The sequence below is a fragment of the Prionailurus viverrinus genome, chromosome A1 (genome assembly GCF_022837055.1).
Source record: "Prionailurus viverrinus isolate Anna chromosome A1, UM_Priviv_1.0, whole genome shotgun sequence".
NCBI classification, from domain to species: domain Eukaryota; kingdom Metazoa; phylum Chordata; class Mammalia; order Carnivora; family Felidae; genus Prionailurus; species Prionailurus viverrinus.
The window spans coordinates 105789216-105808512 of NC_062561.1; the positions used below are offsets into that span (position 1 = coordinate 105789216).

Below are 19297 nucleotides of genomic sequence, written 5' to 3' on the forward strand. Positions count from 1 at the left end.
AGCCAATTGCAGACCCTTTGCCTGGACAGGGCCTGCCTTGTCTTGGGTTCTATGTTGGGGGCTGATTGCCTGAATTTACTGTCTTTTTACAACTGAATGTGAGAGGAGAAAGGCAATTCCACAGGGAAACCTGACACTATTTGGGATCCCCAAATGACAAATGCTTACTGCAGTACCTAACTGTAAGGAAGAAAAAGGAACGTTTACTTCCTGCCATAAAAAAAAAAAAGCCATAAATGAAAAGTTTACACTCCTACTCACCATTGAACAGCTTTCAAATTTATTCCTGTGTTTCCTGAGCAAAGACTTTAGGACCAACTGGTAGGTGAGTCTTTCCGTTCACACAGATAAACTTTCCCCTCCATTAAAACAGGTTGGACGCCTAGAGATAATTAGACCCACTGTGTCAAGCAATCAGCAAACAGTGAAGAGGTCACAAAAAACAATGACAAGAGAGCTGGATAATTCTTGAGAGAAACAAAGGAAAGCCTTTGCAATCAGTAGAAAGATGCTTTGGTTGTTCTGGTTCATGGATTGATGTGTACTTGTTTCTGTGATGTTCCTTTGGTTTCTGTCTCATCTTCTCCCTCTCCCCTTGTCCTCTCCTAACAAAGACACACCCAGACTCTCAGACATCGGCACAGTCACCTTGAGTCCAACACCCAAGGTGAAAGCTTAGTGAACCTCCCTGGGTCAGCTCTGTGAAAGCGGTCATTTATCTCCACAGGATTGTATCACTGGAAGAGGAATAACTATGAGGTTTTCCTGTTTGCTTTCCTTTGTTTATTCACTTGGATGCCTGGGATCTGTTCAGTCAGAAGAACCCTTTGGAAATCTAAGATCTGCTTCCTTTACTCTTTTCCCAATAGGACATTCATGCCTACTAGAACCATAACCTTGATAGAATGATCAGCTCCATGAGAACATGGACAGTATCAGTTTCATTTATGCCTAGCACTATTCCTAGCAGACTATGGGTTTTCAAAAAAAATATGTGGCAAACAAGTGAATAAACAGTTAAAAGTGAGTGGACTGATGAAGGCCAAAGGGCTATATCCCCAGCAGGGCCTGTAAAGACCTCCATGGTGGCTTTCTTTCCGCTCTGCAGCTGCACCACTTCTGTATCACTATCTGTTCGAGCTCTTTCCTCATTGCTATGTTTCCTCTTCTGCCCTCCTTTCTGGTCTTACTGGCACTTACTCATCAAAGCTGTAGAAGGCTTCCTGATAAGCGGTAGCACAAGAGCACATAAAGTATGTATAAGCATTAAGATGCCTTCTTGTTGTATGCGTATATATGATTTCTGATTCTAGGGAAAGATGCATTTTTGACGGATCACAAAGTGACTTTGAAAAAGGTCTGTAGTAGTCTATAAGAGCCCTGAGGAGCTTCTAGTTTTTTTTAGTTTAAAATATTGTTGCTGGTGGGAGCACGAATGATTTATATACATTTCTAGAAGTTTTGTTAAAACACTCCTTTTTTTCCTTGAAACTAGAGGGCAAATCATGGTTTTTCTAAAAATTCAGTCCAGCTTTTAAAAATGAGACCATTTCAAGGACTTGCATACATAGGGACTTTTCCTTAACTTAATCATAAAAACCAGGATCATTTTGTTGTTGTTGATATTTAGCTTGTTCACAAGAATTCTGCAGACCGATATGTCTTCAATAAACCTGCTAAGTTCTTCACCACCTCCTTCCGAAATCCTTCTCTGATAATATTCATTTACGGAGGATTAACAGTGGAAAAGTCACTTTGTTTTTCAAGGACTTTTCGAAAGACTGTTTTTGTACCAGCCATATCTCCCCACCTCTCTTTTTGATCAGTGAGATGTAAGATAAGATTAATAACCATTATAAATAATTAGTGCTTACACTGCCTTTCACCAGCCATCACTGAGATGACCTTCTTTTCATAAATTGGTATGAACCGACTACATGTTGAACATCTGCACATTCCTCCTAGGCGCACTTAAATATAATCCACCTTGTGGTTTTTTTTTTTTTTAATAAGATAGGCTAAGGGAACATAACAGGATATTAGAGTTGGAAGGGATGACAGACACAACTCACGTAAGTCCTCTGTAAATAAAAACCCCAAGGTGTAAAGAGAAAGGTAAGATTTTCTATATTCCACAGAGGCTATACACTGCATACAAAGCCAATAGCCAATCTTTGTATTTCCACACTTACCTAGTTAGTGGTGATTTTTCCACCCAGAGCACCCATAGCTCCATAGTTTATAATTTTGCTCATAGTTACACTTTGTAGCTAGTTAAGTCCAACTATCTTCACTACTATTGCAATTATTTGATCTAATTTGCTCTATCTCTAGAAACAAATTCTGTGATTGGAAAAACCGCAGTCTGTTATTTTGAGATGGGCTGTGTGATGAGGTTTGGGTAAGCCTAGGACATAAGGGATCCAAACCCTGGAGTGATTCTGATCATTAGACTGCTGAAGTCCTACATGTACTTCCTGCCAGAGCAGTAAGAGGAGTAAGTAAGAATACGGGCTAACCAGGGTCCACAAATACGTCCAAGGAGAGTTGTAACAACTGTCTGGGAGAAAATGGCTCTTGCCTTCAGACAAGCAAAGGAAAGAAGGAGGAGTGGTGCAGACGAGCTATGACAGTGAGCAGAATGCCAGCTAAGCAGGCACAATTTACCACCTCTGCAATCCTGCATCAGGAAAGAAGCCTTAGTTAGGAGGTGGCCAGGTGGGATCTTCTGTCTGGGGTCTATGGATCCCAGGTAACGAATATCATCACAAGCTGGGGGTAGTCTGTGCCAAACTACTGCTAGCCTGTAAACCCATCCATTTCTGTGTATGCACCCCTCTTAGACAAGCAGTGTGACCGTCAGCACTGATTCTAGATGCAAACAGGCCATGGCTTGAGCACAAAACCACTGCTTCTGGCCCACTTTGAATGCGTTTTCCAGAAATGAGGAATATGTGGTGATTCCTCATGAATACTCATGCCTGGATCTGATTTGTGAAATGTTGTGAGGGGTTACTGTGGCTTTGTAATTGAGCTCTTTTTTTTTTTTCCTTTGGGAAGTTAACTGTTCTTCCCACAGCCATTGTGGTTGCCTAGCAACAGGAAACAGTAGAGCAGTAACAGGGATTCTGAAACTAAGGCATGGAGATAGTTGACGTCTGTCCCATGGACAGGGTATCTCAGTGGTCCTGACGAGATGGGAGAATGTTACAGCAAGAAATCTGTGGCCCCAGGGTATGAAACCCCAGGGAGAAGCAGGTGAGTTCCCAGGTCCTTCTGTCCCAAAGAATTCTTGGAAATTTCTAGATAGAGTGGACTTTACTCAGTGCTTCAAAGGAAACCTTTCTTTAAAGCCTGGGGAAAAATATCAAACAGTCTTTTCACCTGTTCCAGGGAAATGACCCCTTTCTTTGAATGGTGCTTTCATAGGGCAGGGTCTGACACACAATAGGTATTCAATAAATATTTGTTGAATGAATAAAATGTCCCTTACTTGCTCTTCTCAGAATCACATACTCACCCCAACCATTTTATTGGCATTGAAGGGGAAGGCTGAGAACCACTGTAATGAAATGTCACCTTCATTGCTCCCTTGCCAGGAGATATCCACAAAAGAAGCTAGGTCATTCCAATGCTCCTCAAATAAAAACCCAAACCAACTCTTGCTACACATATGGAAGTAAAATTTACCTTTATAACTGATCTACAGTTAATCACTGGAAAATCTGCATGTTGGGACATTACTCATTTTCCCTTCAAATATAGAAATACCTTGTCAATTAGCATTTTCTTTTAAGCCTAGCATAGGAGATGACCACACCTCCTCTGTAGAAAGAGGTGGACTGTGGAGGATGGTGTCCTGTGATATGTACACATGTAACTGTAGTACTGCTTAGGCTTTAAAACGTATTTTTATTGCATGAAAGGTGTGGGTCTTGTTTTTATTTGTTTTTAACCTTGGGTCTATGGACCACAGATGCTGTGGGATATTCACAAATCCCCCCAAACTTTATGTGAAATGTTTTTTCTAGGTGCAGAAGTTCTGTGACCTTCAAAAGATGAACAATCTTTGGGAGGAGGGAGTCTTTTGTCTGCTAAAGAAAATGAAATTTATCAAACACCTATGTTCTTTTAATTTCCCTGAACACAGCACCTAAAGAGATAATATGTCAATGTGCTGACAATAGGAGAGGTGAACATAATGTTACCAACTGAAGAGAAAATGCCCTGTGATTAACAACTTTGAAATGAACAGCCAAGTGTACAACCAGCAGGGAAACCAAGTGAAAAGCAGGACTTTGCTCTCACTGCAAATTATCATTGGTGTTTTTGTTCTTCTGGTATATGGAACTGAGTGTTCTGTGCAAGTAGAGAGCAGGGCTTTGATGTAGGACACAGCTGAGGACATGCTACCTTGGTTAACCCTTAGATGGGTTCAGTCCAGCTTCTTCACTTCTAAGCAGGAGCAAAATGGTCACATGTGCCTGGTCGTCTGCCCTACTTCTCTCTCCCCTCTTCTTCTCAGGCCCTTGGGGGAAATCCTGTCTATAGTTTATAGACATCAAATGGGAATTTGCTCCTCTGCTTGTCTGAGAAAAGAAGGTTAGGCCTTGGATGCAATTAACCCAGGGACTAAAAAAAGGCATTTTCCCAGGAAATTCTTCCCCATAAGATTCGGCTGCTCAGTAGCTGTTTCCAAACCAGTTTTATCAACATCTGTTCATCACACGGACTAAGTGGTAACTGATCACTACTCCAACACAAACAAACAAACAGTGTACAAAGTTTGGACAACAGATAGATATTTCACTTAAAGGAAGGAAATACTTAACTTCTTATCAATTACTAAGAAAAAAAATTACTGTAAAGCCAAAACGTCATATTAATACTCCCTGCTGATAGAAATTTAAAGAATTTTCTCAGTTTTTCCATGAACCCTGAAGTAAAACAAAACCAGTGCAATAAAAACAAGCTTCATAAATACATTTGTTAATTCTAATTTGTTTTCTCTCAAGGCTAATAGGCTTTCTAAAGCTTTTTTCTCCCGAATTATGTTATAAACATGACTTGTGCTGTGTATGCCGAGTAGCTATGGTTACTCTGAGGCCATGACTCATGACCTTTAAATATTATTGTCAGGCAGCCAAAGCTCCTTCACTTTTAAATCAGTAGTTTTGCTTCAGGCATTATTAAAAGAAGGTGGTTTCAGTTGAACATTTGTTGTACATCTGAAGATGCACTTAAGGGTACTGTACCCACAATGTTTTGTTTGTTTGTTTTTGTTTTTGTTATTTTTTTGGCTTCATTCAGTGACCAACTTTTAATTTCTTGCTTGGTATATCATTGGGTGAATGAAAAATAAACAAGGATATTCCTTGTCCTCTAGGAGATGTCACTGAGATGTACAAAAACATAGGTAGACAAATAATTATTTACATGATTAAATGGCATCAGGGTTTGAAGAGACAGATATCCAAATACTGCTTGTGGACACGGGGGCAAGAAACAGTTTTGATTGGTAGGATCAAAGAAGCGTCAGGAAGAGCCAGAATTTGAGTCATGGAATGAAGAATAGGTAAGATTTTCACAAACAGAGAAGAGAGTAAGAGCATTCTTGTCTGAGGAAACAACCAACGAAAAGGATAAACATATATTCTGGAAGTATTGAGGAGTACGGTTTGACGAAAGTGGCATTTTTGCAAGATCCACTGATAGATGATAAAATTAGATGGTAAGAGGGGGCAGTTTATTAAGGTCCTTCAAAACCATTTGTTGGTTTGCCCGGCAATATGATGGCAAAACTTTGTTTTCCATTTCGCGATAAAGAGATACTGTCAAGTACAAAGCACCAAAATACTGGTTTTTGCTGATTTGATATGATGTGAGAAGAGCAATTACATCTCTCAAAACCCCAGTGTGTCCTTCCACTGAGTGGGAATCTAATTAACTTTTCTCAATTGTCACTGATTACTTTGCGAACATTTTAAATGGTTTTATATGGTTTTGAAAAGTGAGAGACGTGCACAATAACATGGAAAAAAAATAACACATTCGCGAGGGAGATAGTAGGACAGAAAATAATAAAAGTACCCTAGGATTTTAGAGTAAGGCTTATTGGTTGACAGCAGAAGAACAAGACTTATTAAGACTAGATATTTACTAAATCATCCATGGATTCATTCATTCATAAATAAATATTTATGGACCATTCTAGTCTTCTTCAAGATGCTAGAGAAAGGGTAACAAACTAGAAAAAAATTCTCTATCTTCAAGAACTTTATACTTTCAAGTGGGAGGAGGCACAATAAATATAATAAACAAACAAGTTCCACAGGATGCTAGAAGGTGGTAAGTACAGCAAAGAAAAATTAAACAAGGTGATGAGGATGGAGAGAAGGTGGAGAGGTCAATTTTAAAGGAGGCACATATGGGAGGCCTCAGTGAGAAAGCATATTTGCACAAAGACAAGAAGGGAGTGGAAAAGAGCCAAGCAGGCAAGTATGGAGTACGTGTTCCTGGCAGAAGGACTTGAAATGGGAGCCTAGATGAGAAGGTTGAGGAACAGCAAGGAAGCCAGCATGACTGACTGAGGAGAGTATCAGATGAATTCAGAGGGGCAAAGGTGGACTTGTATGGGAAGGGGAAGGAGGGAGTAGGAAGTCCTACAGTACATGGGAAGGGTGGTTTGGTGAGACCTGTAGGGCCTCATATGCCATTGTACAGGTTTTGGCTTTTATTCTGAGTGAAATGAGATCCCGTACTTTGAGCAGAGGAGTGAAATGATATTCGTTATTGTAGGTGTACTGAAAATAGAATGCAGACAGTACCATCTTGGAGGTTCATGCAATAATCCAAGCAAGAGCTGATAGTAGCTTGAGGCTTGAACTAGGGTGTTAAGAGAAGATGGTAAGAGTTGGTCAGATACTGGATATAGTTTGATTGTAGAGCCAAGAGTGTCCTGTTAAAATTGCTTATGGGATCGGACACAGAAAGAGAGTCAAGGTGTCAGCCTGAGCAAGTGGAAGGATATTGTCATCATCAACTAAGATGGGGAAGAGTGTGAGCAGAAGATTGGGGGTAAGAATTAGGAGGTACGTTAGAAAATGTTGAAACTTGAGATATCTATTAGGCATCCAGTGGAGATGTCAAGAAGGCAATTGCATGAATGAATCTGGAATTTGAGGGAGAAGTGTGGAAATGTGTCCTTGGCAGTGATCGGCATATTGATGAACTTAAAGCCATGAGGATGGGTGACATCGACAATGGAGCGGATATGGGTAGGGGAGAGAGGAAGCCTGGGAACATGCCAAAAGTGAGAGCTCAGAGAGAGACAAAGAACCACTGAAGCAAACTGAGAAGGAGCACCAAGTGGGACAGGAAGAAAACCTGGGACCTTAGGAAGCCAAGTGAAAAGAGCATGTCAAGGAGGAAGTGATGAATCATGTCAAAAGCTGTCATGTAATGTGAAATGTGACAAATGATCATAGCAGTAACAGTGATGTGGAGATCGCTGATGAACTAAGTGCAATTTATATGGGTGGTACTTAGGAGAATGTGAATGGAGCTGCAAGGAGGGAAGGAATTAGAGACAATGAGGATATAGCTTCGTTATAAAGGGGGTCAGAGTAATCAAGCAGAAAGAAAAGGGTTAAGAGACCTCAAGATGCAATAAATAACAGCATGTTTGTAAACTACTGGGAATGATCCCAGAAAGAGAGATTGATTGAGGAACAGTGTAGGAGACAAAGAATTCCCCAAGTCTGCTGTTTCCACAGGACGGTATGCTTTCTTCCACTTTTTCTTTTTCTTTTTTTAGTTGAAAGAAGAGATTTTGCAGGTTTTCAGAACAGACTGTACTGTTCAGACTGCTTATTCTCAAGAGAACCTTTAAAGGCTATTTTATCTTCTTTGAGTGAAGTTTACATTCCATAGTTTTGATTTCCTTTAGAAATGTTCAGAAATTGACATTTGGAGGAAATACTTTAGAACAATTATCTTCAATGTCACAGTGTAGGGATCTATTTGATGTGGGGTGTGTATGTGTGTGTACAACTGTGTGCACTTCTGAAATAAAATTTTGGAATTCTAAACTTTTATTTTATTTCAGCACCACATCTGCAAGTTCAGAGTCAAATACACAACAAAGACACAGGACACTGGTAAGAAATGAAGTTTGCAGAAATTCTTTCTTGTTTCTTTGTTTTAAGCATTACAGTTAACAAAACTTTAACTTCCCTATTGAATGTTGAGATTTTCCTGACATAGTTTTGTTTTCACATTTCATTAGTAAAGATCTTAAAAACAAAACATGGAGTGTTCTTTATCTTGCAGAATGAGGCAAAGTGGGTAGAGTGCCAGCTAAGTGATATTACTGGGCAGTAGGGAAGTTAGGTGAGCAATGGTGTGGCCCCCCAATATCATGAACATCATGGTTACCTCAAAGTATTCGCTTATACAGGAGGAAATTCTGGTATTCAAAAAAGGTACAGATTGGGTAAATCACATTATTTGGTTTATTTAGGCTAAGGGTTAAATCACAGTCTTTTCCAGATATTTCTAATTCACACCCTTACAAATCTGCAAATGACAGACCTAGCTCTGACCCTTGAGGTCCTGTCTCCTCTATGAGCTCTGTTACACCCTGGGATAGTCAGGTCCTTTTTACCTGAGCCTCAGTTAGTACCTGCCCAAGCCTCAGGTAGCCAAATTACAGGCTGTTGAGAAATGTTGAGGTTGGGTGATGGGGACATGGGAGTTCATTACACTAGTCCTCCACTTTTATGTTAATTTGAGGATTTCCCCTAAAGAAAAAATAAGCTATCTGTGTACTCCTGATTCAGTTTTAGTAAGGGGATCCCCCAGACTCTACCATAGATGTTTCTAGAACAATCCTGAAACCCAGACAAGAACCCAGTCATAATGACCAAGTCATTTAAAGTCTCAGGATCTTATTTTTCATCCATGAAATGAGGATGATGAACTTTAATAGTCTACCTCAAATAAGACGTTTGGGATATGAAAATGGTGGGTGAAGTCACACAAGTAAATGGAAATAGAGTTATTCGGTAATGACAGCATTCAAATGGGCTCCCCTATGGGCTAGGGACCTCACTCTTTGGTTTCTCTATTTCTTTCTGGATTCACCAGTTCTACTCTACCACTCCCATCCCATCTCAGCATCCCCAGCTAAGAACAAATGATCTAGTGAACTGTATATCCAGAATCTCACTCCTGCAGTTATTTTTGTTCCAAAACATTAACATCTCTTTTTTTTAATTTTATTTTTTATTTTTTAAAATTTACGTCCAAATTAGTTAGCATATAGCGAAACAACGATTTCAGGAGTAGATTCCTTAATGCCCCTTACGCATTTAGCCCATCCCATCCCTCCTCCCACAACCCCTCCAGCAACCCTCAGTTTGTTCTCCATATTTATGAGTCTCTTCTGTTTTGTCCCTCCGTTTTTTATATTATTTTTAACATCTCTTTTTTTTTTTTTTTTTAATTTTTTTTTCAATGTTTTTATTTATTTTTGGGACAGAGAGAGACAGAGCATGAACGGGGGAGGGGCAGAGAGAGAGGGAGACACAGAATCGGAAACAGGCTCCAGGTTCCGAGCCATCAGCCCAGAGCCTGACGCGGGGCTCGAACTTACGGACCGCGAGATCGTGACCTGGCTGAAGTCGGACGCTTAACCGACTGCGCCACCCAGGCGCCCCTTAACATCTCTTTTCTAAGTCACGTTCATTTAACCTGACTCCCGACAGACTGAACTTGTCTCTCAAATCCATAATTATTTTCAGCAGGAGGGGTTTTGTTAAAGAAATAGAAGTCAAGGGAGACCAATCTAGAGTGGTAGAATATGAACTTTATTAAAAATCTTCTTTCTGAGTGTAGTTGTTATTTAATCTTATATTGTGTGTTTTCAGCTAGCAAAAAAAAAAAAAAGCCTAATAATGAAGGTTTTTAAATGTATATATTGGAACCATTTATAATTCTGTTGCCCATAGAGAAAGTATCCCTCACTGGCACCGTATAAAAACATTTTTTTCTCTGCTTGGAACCCTTGGGTTAGCAGTTAAATTGCAGTTTTGGAGAGACTTCAGCTCACCAATCTCTGTTTACTGCCTTTCCCTCTAACAAGGCTAATCAATTAGCACCCTAGAGGTAACCCTCTAGTTGGCTGCCTATGACACTGAAAAGGACAAGGTGCCAATTACCACATTTAGGATTTCTGTTCAGGGCTCCCAATTAGCTTCCTGGAGTTCAGAATCTTACTTCTTTCAATTTACATTTAATACAGTTGGGATCCCCAGGGTTGGAAGTAGTTGGTTCTGCTGTGTTCTGCTGTGTTTTTACATTTCTAAAAGAATACATTCAGCTGAAGGAGGTTAGAATTAGGGACCTCAAGGCCATAAGATATCCGCAGTTAGGGCTGTCTCCTCATCAGACAATCCCTTTCGAATCTCGGAACTCTTGGACGGTCACTCAGCAGAACTGATTCTGCTATGTATCATGAGGAACCAAACTGCAAGTAGATCTCAGATGCCTCTTTAAAATTTATTTTGATGTTTATTTTTGAGAGAGAAAGACAGACAGACAGAGCACGAGTGGGGGAGGGGCAGAGAGAGAGGGAGACACAGAATCAGAAGCAGGCTGAACCAGGCTCTGAGCTGTCAGCACAGAGCCAGATGCGGGGCTTGAACTCACAAACTGTGAGATCATGGCCTGAGCTGAAGCTGGACGCTTAACCGACTGAGCTAGCCGGGTACCCCATCAGAAGCCTCTTTTAAAATAGCTGCAGTTTGCTGTAACAGAAGAGAAGGAAATTGAAGGATGAAACCTGTGTAATTTTGTGAAGATATCTTGACCACCCAAACGCAATGAAACCTGTGCTACCTATCTGAAAATGGTGGTTCCCTATTCGCCTTTACTACACTGTTCTCTGCGCCTTTAATTTTTGAACTCTTCTGGTAAACTGCATCCTTAGAGTATCAACTGGCCTTTGTTTATTCATCTGTGTGTCCCCAGGATAGAGTCTCTGCTGCCAAAATAGCACTCAGTCATTACTGTCTGAGTCCATTGGACTGAACAAATGGACTGAGCCCCAGGCATGGTATTAGGTGATGGACAGATGCTATCCCTCCAATTCCTACAGCACCAGATGGCCATGGTTTTCAGAATCATCACTATCATATTGATACCCTTCTTCTTATTATTAACACTGGAGAAATTAAGAAATTGAGATTTGGGGAGGTTGAGAAAGTTTTCAGATGTTGAATGACTAATGAATCTGTGTTCACCAGATAGCGGGAACATTATGGGATAATGCAGTGTTACTTTCTTTAGATCCACATCTCAGGTGCGAGGCTGTCCCTGTTTATCTGCACCTTATTCTTTTGGGCCCATTGGAGGATTAGAATGTTATTTAAACTGTTGCCTTGCTGCATTTTAAGATCTTCTGGCAGAGAACAGCTAGTGCATATAAATAACCTCATTTGAAACTGTTTAGGAAACAGAAATTATATTGAAAGGAGGCTTGACCTGCGCCAGATACCTGGCTCCGAATTTCTCCCTCTGAACTATTCCTGACCCACTGTGACACACAGAAATGAATTATGTAAAACACATGATGTCAGTGGTTATGTGGAGGGGCACATCCACAAGTGATGGTGTGGGTATGAATTCATTAATGCTAGAATATGTATGAAGTATTTCACTCATTGTGCAAAACTAAGCTTATTAGAAAACCTCAGAAACCATTTGGCTTTCAAGTCATAATTTAGCGATGACTTCATTAAAGAATCATTATTCTAGGTGCCGAAACTATGAAAGCACTTTTTTATTTGTAATTGGTGAGGTCAAATTCATAGCACACTACAAAGAACGTCAGCTTTCCAAAACTAACTTAAAGGAGCTGAAATATTTTGCATCTGATAAATGGGGAAAGACAAGCAATGCCTTAAATTGTGCCAAACTGTATAAATTCTGTTTTTCTTTTAGTACTTGGTATGATATGGTATTATGTTCGCAGGAAGCATGTATTTGGTCTCATTATGATATTTCTAAATTTTTATATTCTAAAATGGCTTTCAGAAAATCCTTCCCATTGCGGAGAAAACTTTCAAATTATTTGTTAATATATCACGTGTGTTTGCAATGAACCTTTCAAGTTATTTAAAGGAAATCTTCCTATTTATTCTGAGAATAAGATCAATATAGAACTGCATTTCTATGCATATTTAAATATAAAGATTTGTGGATGTTCTAGAAAATGGAGTATTTAGGTATTTATTTTTCCCACTTTAATAAGTGAGAAATGATGTGCCAAAATTTTTGTTTTGGATTTCTTTCTTTCCTCTTCCTCTCTTTTTTCCTTCTCTCTTCCTTTGCTTGCTTCCTTTTCTTTCTTGCTTCCTTTTCTTTCTTTCTTTCTTTCTTTCTTTCTTTCTTTCTTTCTTTCTCTCTCTCTCTCTCTCTCTCTAGTCTTTTACTGAAGCCAACTTGACAAATTTGAAATGTACAAGTTGAATTTGACATACACATACAAACCAGTCAAGAGAATGAAACTACCCATCACCCCCAGGAGTTTCTCAGGCTCCTCTCTAATCCCTACCACCCACTTCTCCACACCTGCCTATATACCATTCTCAAGGAAGCACTGATATGCCTTATGCCACTGTCTATAATTTTGCATTTCCTTGAGCTTTATATAAATGGAGTATGTGATATATTAATGCAGTTCTATATTGGTCTCATGATAAGAATAAATAGGAAGATTTCCTTTAAAGCACTTGAAATGTTGATTTAAAGCATGAGTGATATATTAACATATCATACAGTATGTACCCCCTTTTACTGGCTCCTTTTACTTAGCAAAATTATTTTGAGATTCATCCATGTTGTAGTCTGTATCAATAATTCATTTTTATTGAATAGGACCCCACTGTATTGAACCCATCAGTTTGTCTATCCCTCTACCTGTTGACTGACATTTAGGTTATTTCCAGTGTTTGACTCTTACAAACAAAGCTGCTTTAAACCTTCACGAACAAGTCTTTGTGTGGACCTATGCTTTCTTTTCTCTTGGGTGAATACCTAAGAGTGAAGTGATTGAATCATATGATAATTTAACTTTCTTAAAAACTGTCAAACAGTTTTTCCAAAGTGATAGCATCATTTTACATTTCCACCAGCAGTGTGTGAGAGTTTTAGTTGACCCACATTCTCTCCAACCTTGGTAGGGTCAGTCTTTTAAGTCTTAGCCTTTCTAATGTAGTAGTAGTATCTCAGTGTGGTTTTAATTTGCATTTCCTTAATAGCTAATGGTGTCGAGTACCTTTTCATGTACTTATTTGCCATCTTTATGTCTTGTTTGGTGAAGGATCTACTGAAATCTTTAGTTTGTGTTTAACTTGTTTTGTTTCTTATTATTGGATTAGAGCTCTTGATGTATTCTAGAGATAAGAAATTTTTCAGATATATGTTTTGAAACTATTTTCTCCAGCCTGTGGTTACTCTTAATCTTACGTGTCTTTAGAAGGGCAGGAGTTATTAATTTTTATGAAGTCTAACTTATCACTTGGTATTCTCATGGCTCATGCGTTTGCTATCTAAAAATTCTTTGCCCGAGGTCACAAATATTTTCTCCTGTTTTCTTCCTACAGTCTTAAAGTTTTAGGTTTTACATTTAGATCTAGGCTTTATTTTGAGTTCATCATGCTTGATGATGACTCAAAGCTTGAGTCTCTCTCAAGGAATCTCCCTCAGCTAAAGGAGCTCCAAGGCTCTAAGGCCATCCATCTTCATGGGATCAACCATTATCCAATGAATGGTTGTGGCAGGGACTCAGGACCAGGTCCCCTTCTTTAGACAGAGGACAATTCTGAAAGGCCAGACCCCATCCACAGCCCCCATAGAATTTCTGAGGCTGCTGTTGCATTCTGCATCTCTTTTCCTTTAGAGGTGTTGCTCCCAAGAGCCACCTCCAGTAAGCTGCTCCCCAGGGGCCCTAACCTAAAAAGTCAAAATAGGTCTAAGGGAACGAATAAGGTTTTGCAAATGGAAACTCATAAGAAATGCAAAACAGCTACTGTGCTGTCACTAAGGGCACGGCAAAAGATGTGAAGAGAAACTGTCACTGTGACTCTGATACCCTTTCAGAGAAGTCTTTCTTCATATAAAAGATTTAATGAATGTATGTTTGCAGACTTTAAGGAAGCAAAAGTTTGTATTTAATAAAGTACGATGCTGTCTATTTAGTCCATCTACAAAATTGGCTTTTTCCCACAAAAGAACACAAATAGTAAAGAAATTGAATGTTTACTTCTAGCAATATCTGCTAGTTATCTAGATGGTATCTAACATGACTCTGGAAGAGTGAGGCTATCTCCCAGATGCTGGGATGTGAGATGTTAGTTGGAGTGTTTAGCCATTGTTCAACCTCTCGTATAGCTTCTTTCATGTTGACATCTTGCAATAAATGAGGGGCCGATCCGTATCATGCTCTCCTGCTCCCATCCCCACTCTGTCCCTGGGCAATCAACTCTAGTTCATCTAACCTAAATCTATAGCCTAAATTCTATCACAGAAGCAACTTCAACAGAGATTTTGGGTCTAGCAGTGCATAGAATGATGGTAATCATCATAGACCTATAACTGGTGAAAAAGGTATTTTTTCCTTTGGTTATTATCAAGAAAGATCAAAACTTCATTTTATTTGATGATCATTAAAATTTATGCATGTTATCAGTTGCAGTGGGCAAATGGCTTATTATTTTGTTTAGCTGAAGAATTTACTTCTTCACAACACTCTATTTGTCATAGTTATTAAGAGACCCTCTGGATGGAAGCTTCCCTGGGAACGCATTTCTTTGGTCTGGGCGGGCAGCAATGGAAGAAGGGGTAAATTGGAGTTTAGATGCACTACTTCCACTCCTATGCCATTAAGTCAAAGAAGACACAAGGCTTAAAACAGCTTCAAAAGCTGAGGAAGTAAAATCACATCATGAGCCTAGAAGAAGTTTCAAAAACGTTTTTTGATGGACAAAAATTACAGCACTATAAAACCAGATGTGAAAGAAAAAAGAATATGGGAGCCTGGGTGGCTCAGTGAGTTAAGCATCTGACTTCGGCTCAGGTCATGATCTAGCAGTTCATGGGTTCGAGCCCCACCTTGGGCCCTGTGCTGACAGCTCAGAGCCTGGAGCCTGCTTCGGATTCTGTGTCTCCCTCTCTCTGCCCCTCCCCAACTCGCACTCTGTCTCTGTCTGTCTCTCAAAAATGAATAAACATTAAAAAATAAAAAAATTAAAAAAAAAAAGAATTAAACCTAAGGAAAATAAAAAGAAATGCTAGAGATAGATGCAAAAGAAAACATTAGTTCTAGAATTTCTTATTTTAATAATAAGCTCTATTTAACTTGAGAACAGAGGCCACAAAAAAGATGTTAGCAGTTCAAAATGAGGTTGGCCAAAGAACTAGGAAGTGTTCTTTAGAAAATGATCCTTCACAAGCAATTGGGCAGGATGATCTATTTCATTTTAATTTCTATGATAGAGTAAACGTATAAGAAACAAAAGGTCCTGTTTTCACATGCAAATGTGCTCCTTTGGTTTTTATAAATGTCAGCAGGCAAAGAAATTCAGAAAACATGTGGCACTGAAACAGATTGTTTACAGATAGGATGTTTTTCAGAATTTCCCCAAGAGGCATCAGTGGCGCAAAGGGCCTCTATAAACTAAAGCATTTGAATGTCTGCAAATTTGTTTCATCAAATGCCCATGACATTTTTTTTTCCCCTCCACTTGGCTCCTTTAAATGGCAAAAACTTTCAAACAACAGGCATTATTTGGGGAAAGCACGCCAATTTGTGCTGTGTAGTGCTGACACATTTTATTTTCTGTGAGGGTGGAAATGTTGAGAAGTTTGTATGTGTGGCAAGAAGGACGTTGTGAAATACCAAAAGGGGACAGAAGTTAAATGTATATATATTTAAATAGATACAAATTAAGTACATATACTTAATTTGCTTCCAGGTTTACTCTGAATTAATATTCTGAATAAACTCAAGTTTCACGTAAAATTTGCTCAACTTCCAAAACCTGAATGTTTAGATCAAAGGAAGACAGGCAAGGGGAAGTGTATTTTGGGACCATCTAATCAATGAGTCTGACTTTGAGAACACACTTCAGTTGCTGCAGTCTGAAGAAAAATACTTCTCAAAACTTCAGATTTTCCCCAAGAGAGAATATCCTCCCAAAGGGCTAGGACAGCTACTCAATCTAGCCTTTCCCAAAGAAGTAAGTCTCCTTGGGACAGGGAGAGGGATCCGGGAGGAAGAAGCACAAAGGATTCAGGATCTTGGGGATTAAGCTTGGCCTCTGGCTGCCCTCAATCTTGTCAGGCAGATTAGATAACATTGGTTTAATTTGTTTTGATAACTGACATTTGCGGCTGGGAATAATAGCCCCAGGGCGTCATGTCAATAGCAGAGCTGTTTGTGTTAGATCAAGTATCAGAGTCAATTGGTTCTTTGAAAATATGTCTAATAATGTGAACCAATGTGATGTGTTATCTGTACTTAATGAGGCTTGGACAAATCAAATATTTCTCCAAGTTTTGATTAGAGTTCGTTTCTTCAAAAAGTTGACTCTCCTTGGACAAATTTATGCATAATATGCAAAAATGAGAAGCTAATTTAGACTCTGAAAATTCTTTACCTTGTAAGAAAACTTACCACTTACCACTATTTCAATCCATTTATGAAGCATTTATAAATATTCAGAGTAAGTAATAGAAAATATTTGTCACATCTATTACAACATCCTTAAAATATTAAGGTCACATATAAATCAATGAGGAAAAAATTAGCCTTTAAAAAGAAATTGGACAAAGGACACATCAAAATTTACAAAAGTCTTAAGACATACAGATATATAATAAGCTGTCCAAACTTACAAATGTCAAATAATATGTCCAAATAATAGAAGGCAAACAAAGTAAAAATTTTAAAACTTAGATATCACATTTTATCTCTAAGTGTGACAGATACAAAGAGTATTTAGGAGGAAAGGGTCCAAGATGGAGGCATAGGAATATCCTGAATTCAGGCCCTCCCAAAGACACCCAATCTATAGCTACATATGGATCATTTCCCTCTGAAAAGATGTGAAAACTAGATGCACTGCTTTCTATAACAAAGCATCAAAGGACCACATGATGTGGGTAGGAGAGGCAGAAACAGTCTCGTAAGCCCCGCACCCCTAGCCACAAACACAATAGGGAAGAATCTCACCAGACAGGAACATCTCCTAGAAGAGCAAGGTATTGGTGCCCCACATTGAGCACCCCAGCCCCTGGGATCTGCACTGTAAGATGAGCTCCCAGTATATGTGGCTTGGAAAACCAACAGGGCAGACGTCCAGGAGTCCCAAAGCGCCATGGGAAACTGAAGTTCTGCTTTTGGAGAGCTCACATGTGGTCTCACTCACCCCAAGACCCAATGAAAAGTCTTGAAAAGTACCTAACCTCTATCTGAGACAGATTCACTTGCTGACCTAGGGGCACTGGCTGGAGGGGTAGGGGATGGCTGGGATGTCCCTCAGCGATGGAGGCACTGGGGACACCATTGTTGCACTTACCACATGGCCCGCTAGTGCAGGTTTATTCTCCTATGCCCAGTGGTATAGGCAAGGGTGAGCAGTTGGGACATTTGCTGAGGCCGGAAAGCACAGTTGGTTGCAGGCTCCCTGACCTCTAGCTGGAGTAGGTAAGCACAAACAGTTGTACCGTTCTCTTACTCCCAGCCTAAAGCTAGCACACTCTCATAGACAAGGAACTCTCTTGCTGTATTGCTGAAGCCCATAAATGCATGCAGTTAAGACATTTTCCCATTGCCCTTCTGAAGCCCTGTCTACTACACTTTTGAGCAGCCATGCTAAAGCCAGAGAGTATGTGCAGTTCAGACAGGGGACACCTCTTGATCACCTGGGGCACATGAAGACTGATGCTCCAGAGCTCCAAGGGACTGTAACAATCAGAAAGACAGTGCTGGTCAGACACCATCCTCAGGGCACTGTACAAACAGCAGGTTGAAAGACAGCCCCAGTCATCCTTGAAAAATGCCTATTTTCTTACTCTGGAGCTTCAGTTTGAAGAATAGGCTTCGAGTTTCTCATCTAGAGCTAAGGAGGTATATCCAGGGAATTTAAGCAAGGGGACACCATCCTTGGGTATCCCCTTAGCCTCACTACAGCTTGATAAGACTTCTCAGAAAGGGACTTAAATGGTTGTCTGGAGGCCTGAGTTTTGCAACTCTTATCCAGGGGACACCTTTAGACCTCCTGGTCTGGAAGCCAGCAGAGTTTACAATTGCAGTCCCACAGGACTGTATATACTCGCATACTTTAAAACCTGCTGCTGAAGGGTCTGACTTCCAATCAACCCGAAACCAGGTGCTAAATAAGATTCCTCCCCTTGGATCACTGACAGGTCTTCATACACACCTAACATTGGGGGTGTGTCAAGAATAAATCAGGCAGTTAAGAGAATCAAAAGGTTCAAGAGACAACCAAGAGCTCGACAAGGTTGAAGGAGAAGGATCATCACCTTCACAGGGTCACCCCTTCAAGGCTGAGACATGTAGCTGATTTGCGTCATACATAGAAATAAACACAAAGAGTAGGAGTGATTGGGTAGCTCAGTTAGTTAAGCATCAGAATCTTGGTTTCAGCTCAGGATCATGATCTCATGGGGTTCGAGCCTGATGTTGGGCTCCATGCTGACAGTGCAGAGCCTGCTTGGGATTCTCTCTCATCTTCTATCTCTGCCCCTCCCCTGCTCACGCTATCTCTCAAAATAAATAAATAAATAAACATTAAAAAAAGAAACAAAAGGGTCTAACAAAATGAAGAAACAGGGAAATATGTTCCAAACAAAAGAAAAAGACCTTAATGAGAAGTAATCCACCTGATAAGGAATCCAAAGTAATGGTCATAAAGATGCTCAATGAACTCAGGAAAAGAATGGATGAATGCAGTGAGAGCTTCAACAAAGAAATAGAAAACATAGAGTACCAAATAGAAGTCACAGACCTGAAGAACACAATAATTGAATGGGAAAATACACTAGAGGAATTTGATAGCAGACTGGATAAAGGAGAAGAATGGATTAGTAAGCTATAAGAGAGGGTAGTGGACCTCACCTAAACAAAGCACCAAAAAGACAAAAGAATTTTAAAAAATTAAAATAATTTAAGGTACCTTCACAACAACATAAAGAATAGCATTCCATTATA

At 39.7% G+C, this 19297-nt stretch overlaps 1 protein-coding gene across 4 annotated transcripts in view; it reads left to right on the forward strand.

Moving 5' to 3' along the window:
* The first annotated feature begins 3129 nt into the window (after positions 1 to 3129).
* The window catches only part of CCDC192 (coiled-coil domain containing 192), a 213362-nt gene continuing 197194 nt past the window's right edge, over positions 3130 to 19297 (forward strand). For all 4 annotated transcript variants that reach the window (XM_047849899.1, XM_047849925.1, XM_047849917.1 and 1 more), the window contains exons 1-2: positions 3130 to 3258; positions 8108 to 8159. In XM_047849899.1, coding sequence (XP_047705855.1) covers positions 3197 to 3258; positions 8108 to 8159 — 114 coding nt within the window. In that variant the 5' untranslated portion in view covers positions 3130 to 3196. The remainder of the gene's footprint in view (positions 3259 to 8107; positions 8160 to 19297) is intronic.